Consider the following 10,120-nt stretch of genomic DNA (forward strand, 5'->3'; position numbering starts at 1 on the left):
TATCCTTTTTAAGTAGTACTTGTAATTCAACTCAATATTAGCAATATTCAAAAATATCAACTTCCTATGCTGACTTTTTTCTTTGTTCTTTCTTCTTCGCTCAGAAATTTTGACAGTATTTCTTAATTTATTGCACCCTTATTTATTTTGATGTTGTGGTGGTTTGAAAAGGAATGCCCCCATAGGCCCATATGCTGCACACCATTATTACAGAAAATAGTAATTAATATTCAAGGTATCAAACCACCAGAATTAATTCTAGTGGAGGAAACTCATTTACTGCAAAGCCTGTGAGAAATACAGACTCCAGAATATTTTTTGTTTCTGTCTGTAATTTTACATGTGCCAATTTGCATTCTTTCTCTGGTGGCTATGGAGAATTCCCCACAGCTGTATTCTAATGTATGTGTATCTTATGAATACTATTCTGATCTATTGGACATTTTTATCTGTGGATTGTAAAAAAGGTGGCTTCTTCATAGATGTATTGTCTAATTAATATTAATAATGTTAATCTATACAGAGTTTTAATGAATAAAACTGTTGATGTACAAAAGAGTTCACAATAGCCCAGAATGGAGTATGACAAAGGTTTATTTATTTGAAGATAAACTCTGAGAAAGAGTATCAATCCACAGTCCTCTGCATGCACTGGAAACTAGAAACAAATACAGCATACAAGAGGCACACACACACTTTTTGATTGCATTTATACTACGTGAGACCACACCCAAAGTGGGCCTGTATCTTACAGGCTATTGTCTAAAGACGTTCCCACAGCACATTCCCCTTTTGTCTAAATAAAAGAGTTCTAAGCCCAATACAAAACTGTATACAATAAGAACAAATATCAAGTATTGTCCAGGAAAATAAAGAGGCAAAAACATACATAAAAATTAAAATTAAAACAAGCATGAACAACATCAAACAAGAAAAACACACTAAATGTTTCCTTTTTCATTTTTATTTTATTTATTTTATTCAGCTATGCATTTTTTCTGCTTCCCTCCTTTCCTCTCCCTTCCCCTTCAACTCTCTCCCATGGTCCCCATGCTCCCAATTTACTCAGGAGATCTTGCCTTTTACTACTTCCCATGTAGATTAGAATCATGTATGTCTCTCTTAGGGTCATAATTGTTGTCCAGGTTCTCTGGGATTGTGATTTGTAGGCTGGCTTTCTAGTACATATGATAATTGTCATTCTGGGTCTGGGTTACCTCCCTAAATATGATATTTTCTAACTCCATCCATTTGCCTGAAAATTTCAAGATGTCATTATTTTTTCTGCTGTATACTACTCCATTGTATAAATGTACCACATTTTCCTTATCCATTCTTTGGTTGAGGGGCATTTAGGTTGTTTCCACATACTGGCTATGATAAACAATGCTGCTATGAACATAGTTGAGCATATGTCCTTGTGGCACGATTGAGCATCCTTTGGATATATACCCAAAAGTGGTATTACTGGGTCTTGATGAAGGTAATTTACTAATTTTCTGAGAAATAGCCACACTGACATCCAAAGGGGTTCTACCAGCTTGCATTCCCACCAGCAATGCAGGAGTGTTCCCTTTACCCCACAACCTCTCCAGCATAAGTTGTCATCAGTGTTTTTTATCTTGGCCATTCTTACAGGTGTAAGGTGATGGAATCTCAAAGTTGTTTTGATTTGCATTTCTCTGGTGACTAAGGATGTTGAGCATTTCCTTAAGTGTCTTTCAGTCATTTTAGATTCCTCTGTTGAGAGTTCTCTGATTAGTTCTGTACTCCATTTTGTTCTTTTGATGACCAATTTCCTTGAGTTCTTTGTGTATTTTAGAGATCAGACCTCTGTCTGATGAGGGGTTGATGAAGACCTTTTCCCATTCTGTAGGCTGTCATTTTGTCTTTTTGGCCATGTCCTTTGCTTTACACAAGCTTTTTAGTTTCAGGAGGTTCCATTTATTAATTATTATTTGGTAATATTATTAAATGTTTATTTATAATATTTAATTATTTATTAATAATATTAATTAAATATTAATGGTTATTTAATTATTTGCTGCTAGGGTTATATTTAGGAAGTGGTCTCCTGTGCCAGTGTATTCAAGTGTACTTCCAAATCCCTTAAAGAAAGCGAAGAAGGCCAAGAAGGCCAAGAAAAAAACAATCAAACAGGTGAAAGGAACAGTTCAAGACTTGAAAACTGAAATAGTAGCAGAAAGAAAAATGTAAACTGAGGAATTTCTTGAAATGGAAAACCTGAGTAAATGATCAGGAACTGCTGATGCAAGCATCACCAACAGAATGCAAAAGATAGAAAACAGAATCTCGGGTGTTGAAGATACAACAGAGGAATTAGATTCATCAAAGAAAATGTTAAATCCAACAAACTCTTAACATAAAATATCCAGGAAAACTGGGACACCATGAAAAGATCAAACCTAAGAATAATATGGATAGAAGGGAAAGAACAATAATAGCAACTGATGGCTTCTTCTGCACATTTTCAAACTCTTAAAAACTTCTAAATTATTAATTTTAGTTCCTAATTATTCCTCAAAATACAAACTCCAGAAACATAGGTGTGCAGCTTATCCCTGAACAAGTTATGAATAAGCATCTACCTGTGAATCTTTCTTCTTCTCCTTCTCCCTAAGTATCACATGATCAATAACTAATCAGTCACCACTACAAGCCTCTGAAAGAATTGGTCCTAGAAAGGTACTGAATAATTACTCTAATGAGGTTTTCAGGATCTGGAATCCTCTGGGATACAGAGTCTCTTAAGCCCAGAGGTAACTGGAAGAAGAGATAAGAAAAGGGGTGATACAGATCTAGACATTGTGTAGAGACTATTATTTCCTGTGGACATAGTGAATAAAGAGAAGCATGCTAATTTAACAGAAACTGTGCATCACCCTCAAATATTCTGGATGAGTTGGCAGGTGGGTGAATGGGCTGATGTTTTTCTGTTCTTCCATCACAAGAGTTTCAGTATGCTACAGTGTGTGATGTTCTGTTAGATCTTTAGGAAATAATTTCCTTCTTTGTCTTACTTCATCTTTGGGGACTTTGCCACACCATAGATAAACTTGAATTAATGACTGCCATTTGTAATATGTATTTATCATGTAGTTCATTTTATTAATAGTTGTGTTATTATATTATTTATTAATTATTAATAATTATTCTTCTAAGATCATACCCTACCAACATAATAGCTCTGTGATGATAAAGACATTTTTTAACTTTACTGTGGGGCATTAATAAACCTTAAATTGCTCTCCCATCAAAGATAATTTAAATTTATCTGATGGGACTCACTAATGTGTGTTTTGGGTGATAATGTAAGTGCTGCCTCCTCCAGCACCCAGGTATCATCACCTGTTGTTCTATTTATAACGTAGAATCTGAGCTACAGAATCACAATCCACATTTTCACAGAATTCTAGGTGATTTGTATTTACTGTGAAGCACACTGTCTCCTAGGGGATTTCTATGTGCTGTCCTGATTGAGAATTACCGATTTAATGGCTGAAGAAGATACAAGGCTCTCTGGATCACCAGGGACAGCACCTACAGGTGAGGTCTCTGATCTGTGACCTCCATATATTTTCCTATACTACATGGGACTCCCCTCATTTACAAGGGAAGTAGAATTTTAAGGAACTACTTTTATTTTACCTTGAGTCTGCTGTTTTAAATACTAATGACATTGAAAACCATATTCATGACACCATCAGAATTAGTATTTCACCAAAATCAGTACCAGAGACTAGTCTATCCATATATGTTAATCATGACAGGAAGTCGTATACAGTGAAGCATGATTTTTCTCTCTGTAATGTAACCATGCAATGTTCACACATACACTCAGTGATCTCAGCTTCATTAAATATTGTCTGCAGGGTGAAGACCTCAGAAGTGAGTTCAGTGATAGCACTTAGAAAAAAGCTTCCAGCATTCCATAATGTTCTTTCTCTACTTTGACAACTCCATAACATAGTGGAATTTGTTGGTATTGTCAAGAAGAAAATGTGTGTGTAGTGTGTGTGTGTGTGTGTGTGTGTGTGTGTGTGTGTGTGTGTGTGTGTTGGTCTGGATAAGTTGTTTTAAGTCCACACAATACTAAGAACTGACAAATGTCTGTCCTGAGGCCGGTCAACAGACGAATCCCTAGCTGAGTAGAGGTTGCACACCTGAGTACAAGGCAACCTGGATCAGGATTCCTACTCAGGAGAATACACTCATTCTCCTACCTTCACCTGACTGTGGGAAGCTTATCACATTGAAGAAGGTATTTTTCTGTACTTCCAGTCTGCTGTTCTAAATGCTAATGACTTTGAAAACTATATTCTTAGAAAAAATAGAACTTTTATTTGGCCAAAATCAGGGCCAGAGCTTACTCCAGCTCACAAATAAGTAAGTCATGACAGGAATTCTTGTAGAATGAATTATAAGAATTTCATTTTTATGTTTCATTCTGGAGGAATACGTGGAAATTGGGATGGAGGATGTGAGGGAGTGTAACAGGGATAGGAGAGAAAAGAACTGTGATTGGAATGTAAAATAATATTTAAAATATAATTTTAAAAAATTATTAAAAAGAAGTTCATTTTGGGTAATCATCATTACTGAACAGAGAAGTACACCAGATCTATCCTTGTAATTTTTATAAGTACATAATAACATTAGTAACATTGACAAGTGACAAAGATAGTGCTAAATAGTCTGGTGATTATGAATATGGAAGGTATGTTTTGAGACAGGGTCTCACTGTGTTACCCTGGCTAGCCTGAGACTTTATTGAGATTGGGCTAGCCACAGACTCACAAAGGTCTGCCTGCTTCTGCCTCCAGAACACTGGAACTAAAGGAATATACTACCTGCAAGATTTAGTATCGGTGTTGGCTCTTAATTAGTGGGGGTCTGTAGCCTTTAACATTTAAGTAAGCTGTCTCAGACTGAAACACAACCAACATTTATGAACACAGGTAACACAAGTACTATGCCAAGGTCTGGCCCTGCTGAAAGATAAAGGAGGACATAGACTCTCCTGCAGGTAGTCTGGTAGGAAGCCTACACGAATCAGTGATCAGACATAGGATGCTGCGAGAACATGGTAACGGGTCTCAATCTGGTATGGAAATTTTTGATTAGCAAATGTCATATAATAGCTATGACAGATAGATGGGGATAACACAGGTGAAGGGGCTAAAGAGGGGAGGAAATATAGGCAAATGATCCAGCAAGTGTAAAATGCAGGAAGCAAGAAACTGTGACCTTTAAGAGGAGCATTGGAGAACAGCGGCACACACAGGTGTGCTACAGCGCAGGCAACAAAGCATCGTTCGCGAGCATGGTAAGAGCTTTGGATACTGTTGGGAGTTGGATTGAATAAGAGAAATTAAAACTGTTAAGTCCTTTAAGGGAGTTGCTGAGGTTCATCACATTAAATTACTCAAAGTCTAATGACTTAAACGTTGATAATCTTGTAAACACATTCTTGGCAACATCTGGTAATCTGGTCTAGGAGTGTGGTGTTGAGGTGATGAATGGATGAAGTAAAAGGATGAAGAGGAGCTACAGGATTTACTAGCTTGACAGTGCTAGGAAGAAAAATAAACATGACACATTTCTTAGTCAATCTAGGCATTTCAGACATTGGATTTGTCAGTTCCCCGGTGTCACCCTTACAGAACTGAGTTCCTGGGGTACCCTTTATAGAAACAAGAGCAAAACACGGGCAAGTTGAGAAAGAGCAAAGTGGTCTTATGAATTTCATTTGGATCTACTGTACCACATTTGCCTGTGACATGTCCAAAGAACTATAACTACTAAGAAACAGGGTAGAGTTCTGAAGGTGGCACAGAATCGGCTGAATTTCAGATGTCAGTTTGAGCCACTGGCGTAGACAAATGCATGCATGCATATGTACATACATACATATGTGGAATTCTTAAAAAATAAAGTTTCAGAATCCTGACGCACACCAATGTGTAAGAGATATTAGGAGAAGGAGCCAATTACAGCTGCCTAGGATGGACATTCAACAGGTAAGGGGGAAAACTAGCATGTTTTATGCCACAGGAATACGTTTATGCATAGGAAATGATAGAATACTGAAACACACAATGAGTTTTTTTTTAAGATCATGAGTAATTAAATATAAGTTTATAATTATGGTTTGAGATCAATTGTTTTAAAATAAATAATAAACAAAGAGCCTAGAACTCTATTTTTATTGGGTTTCTAAGGATATATGTTATTTCCCTTAAAGGTCCAGAGAAAGAATATGACAGAAGAGAACCAATCTGTCATCTCCAGTTTCCTCCTCCTGGGCCTGCCTATCCCTCCAGAACACCAACACCTGTTCTATGCCCTGTTCCTGGCCATGTACCTCACTACTGTCCTGGGAAACCTCACCATCATTATCCTCATTCTACTGGACTCCCACCTGCACACACCCATGTACTTATTTCTCAGCAACTTGTCCTTCTCTGACCTCTGCTTCTCCTCTGTCACAATGCCCAAATTGCTGCAGAACATGCAGAGCCAGGACCCATCCATCCCTTATGCAGGCTGTCTGACACAAATGTACTTTTTAACAGTTTTTGGAAACATGGAGAGTTTCCTCCTAGTGGTCATGGCTTATGACCGCTATGTGGCCATCTGCTTCCCTCTTCATTACACCAGCATCATGAGCCCCAAGCTCTGTGTGAGACTGGTGGTGCTGTACTGGGTGCTGACCATATTCCATGCCATGCTGCACACCCTGCTCATGGCCAGATTGTCATTTTGTGGGAATAATGTGATCCCCCATTTTTTCTGTGACATATCTCCTCTGCTGAAGCTATCCTGCTCTGACAAACATGTTAATGAGTTGGTGATATTTATCATGGGAGGCCTTGTTATTGTCATTCCATTCCTACTAATTGCTATGTCTTATGCACGAATTGTCTCCTCCATTTTTAAGGTACCTTCTGTTCGAGGCATTCACAAGGTCTTTTCCACATGTGGTTCCCACCTGTCTGTGGTCTCATTGTTTTATGGGACGATTATTGGTCTCTACTTATGTCCATCAACCAATAACTCTACTGTGAAGGAGATTGCCATGGCCATGATGTACACAGTGGTGACTCCCATGCTGAATCCCTTTATCTACAGCCTGAGGAACAGAGACATGAAGGAGGCCCTGATAAGAGTCCTTTGTAAGAAGAAAATTCCCTTCTGTCTTTTATAGCTGCACCTGATAATTTTAGGAAATTACACCCAATAAATAAACTGTAATAATTTGGGGGTGCTATTCCAGATTTTCCCTTCTATATGAGATTTTATTAAAAGCATAGACCAGCAATTGCCCATTATGTAAAAGAAGGAATGTCTAAGTGTGAAGTTGAGGACAGAAACTATTTTTGTGAACCTGACTGCTCTTCTATTTTGCTTTTCTTTGGCGATCCTGAAAAGGCATGTATTAGAGCTACTATTTCAGTGCCCTCCATTCCTTACATCAAAGTCACTCCAGAACTTTATCTGCTTACCTGAGCTCTGTTTTAACTATGGTCTCATTTTTAAATTGCCATCCAAAATCCTAGGTCAAAGATAACATCCCAGTATCTCAGCCTCCATCTCCTAACATCTTCTATGTTTCTCTCTCTGAACAAACCTTGGCTCTTATTCATTCCTTATTTCTTTTAGCCTTTACTATTATGATGTGGGAGTGTCATATATTAATCTGTTGATTTCATTGGTTAAGCAATAAAGAAACTCCTTGGCCCTGATAGGTTAAAACATAGGTGGGAAGAATAAACAGAATAGGATGCTGGGAGGAAGAGGAAGTGAGGTCAGACTCTGCTCTGCTCCCAGAGAGACCCGACAGCTCTGCTCTGGAGCAGAGATGCCATGCTCTGCTCTCCCAATAGCTCTGCTCTCTGAGGAACACGCGATGAAGCTCAGACCCAAGATGGACATAGGTTAGAATCTTCCCGGTAAGCGCACCTTGGGGTGCTTACACACATTATTAGAAATGGGCTAGTCCAGGTGTGAGAGTTAGCCAAGAAGAGGCTAGATATAATGGGCAAGCAGTGTTTAAAAGGATACAATTTGTGTGTTGTTATTTCGGGCATAAGCTAGCCAGGTGGCCAGGGTGCTGGGGACACAGCCCCGCCGCTCCAATTTCAACACTATTATGTTGTGCATATGGATATTTTGTCTGTGTGCTGTGTATGCAGTGCCAGTGGAGGACAGAAGATGGCATCCGATCCCCTGGGACTGGAGTTAAAGATGGTTGTCCACTGTCCCTTCCCAGTAGTAGGATTTGTCTGATTTGAACTTGTGTGGGTATTGAGCATCTTGTCACAGTCTCTGTGAGTTCATATGTGTATCAACACTGCTTAGCCTGGAAGATGTTTTTTCTTTGGAGTTATCCACATCCTCTAGCTCTCACAATCCCTCCTCTTCCAAGTAGATTTGTAAACCTTCCTGACATTTTTAATAACAATATCATGTGTACAGTTCTGCTTTTGCCTAGAATTAACAGGGTCCTAGGTTTGATTTCCCTAGGACTATGGAAATATGCTAGAGGCTGATACAAGTCCTATTTTTTAAACATACTACTCATCTGTTTTGTATTTTGCTCCTACATTGAGGTGCTTGATCCTTTTGGGATGGAATTTATGCAGATTGAGAGATAATGGTATAGTTTTATTCTTCTACATGTAGCTATCCAGTTTGACCAGGGCCTTTGTTGGAGATATTGTCTCTCTCTCCTCCAAAGTGTATTATTGACCTATTCATTAAAAAAGCAGGTGTCTGTAGGAGTATATTCCTCAGTTCTATTCCATTAATCAATGTATGTGTTCTTATGCAAGTACCATACTGTTTTTACTACTATAGCTTTGTAGCATAACTTGAAATCTGAGATGGTGATACTTTCAGCCTTCCTTTGTTGTTTGGGATCATCTTAACTTTTGTTTCTATATGTAATTTAATACTTTTTCAATTTCTGTGGAGAATTAGAAATTTATGGGTGTTGTATTAAGTCTATATATTGCTTTTTGGTGCTGGAGAATTGTCTGTATACTGTCAATCATGTTTTAAATAAACTCTGATTGGCCAAGCAGAAAGTATAGGTGGGAAAACCAGACAGGAAGCAGAAATGATGCAGTGAGAACAGGAGAATTCTGGGAAGGAGGAAGTTGATTCCTCTTACTCCTGCCCAGACCACCGAAGCAGCAGGATGCGATCTGCCCCACTGAAAAAGGTACTGAGCCACCTGGCTAAAATAGATAAAAATAATGGGTTAATATAAGCTACAAGAGCTTTTGATAAGACAGCCATGTTCATAATACTAATCCCACCATTTCCTGAGCATTGGATGTCTTTTCTATCTTTTGGTATTTTTTCAATTTTTTCAGGGTCTTAACATTTTCTTTATACTAGTCTTTCTCTGAAGATCCTATTCCATTGACCTGTGTCTCCTACAGCAAATGTTCTCATGACTCACATTCTTTTTCTAAACATATTAGCATATCAATATTGTCTACTAACATGTCCTTACTCTAAAAGATTCTTTTTTAAATAGCTACAAAATAACTTCACAGTGTTGGGGCAGAATATGAAATTTCAGTACAAGCATACACTGTGTAATGATCAAGTCAACATAACTGATGCATCCTTTATCTCAGGTGTTTATCCTGTTTGTGCAGGTAATCAAATGTGTCTCTTCTGGACATTTTAATATAAGCAATGAATTGCTGCCAATGATAGTCCTCCAACTGTGCTGTATATCATGTAAAAGGCTTGCTCTTACCCAGCTGCACATCTGTATCTTTTATCATCTCCTTCCATTCTCTCTTCCCACATCCATCCTGCCATCTGGAAACCACTATGCTAATCTACTTCTAAGAGGCCCCATTTTATCTCCTTAATTATAACTCATATTGGGAGATTTTGCTACTCTCCTTAAAGTCAACTTTGCTTTTAATGATAAGGCATCCTCTTTGTATTTACGGATTTTTCTCTTTTACTAGCACAAAATATTTTTTGTCTTTTTTAATTTATTTATTTCTTTATTAATTAATTAAAGATTTCTGTCTCTTCCCCACCGCCGCCTTCCCTTTCCCTCCCCCCCCCC

General features: G+C 38.1%; 1 protein-coding gene across 1 annotated transcript; it reads left to right on the top strand.

The window, feature by feature from the left end:
- Nucleotides 1–6,280: 6,280 nt before the first annotated feature.
- On the top strand, nt 6,281–7,228 carry LOC126514130 (olfactory receptor 1468-like). The gene has a single exon (XM_050162875.1). It carries the CDS (start codon nt 6,281–6,283, stop codon nt 7,226–7,228), a length of 948 nt encoding a protein of 315 aa, XP_050018832.1.
- The last annotated feature ends 2,892 nt before the right edge of the window (nt 7,229–10,120 follow it).

This window comes from Alexandromys fortis, unplaced genomic scaffold (assembly GCF_014885135.2).
Source record: "Alexandromys fortis isolate MF-2015 unplaced genomic scaffold, M_Fortis_MF-2015_v1.1 scaffold_84, whole genome shotgun sequence".
Lineage (NCBI taxonomy): Eukaryota > Metazoa > Chordata > Mammalia > Rodentia > Cricetidae > Alexandromys > Alexandromys fortis.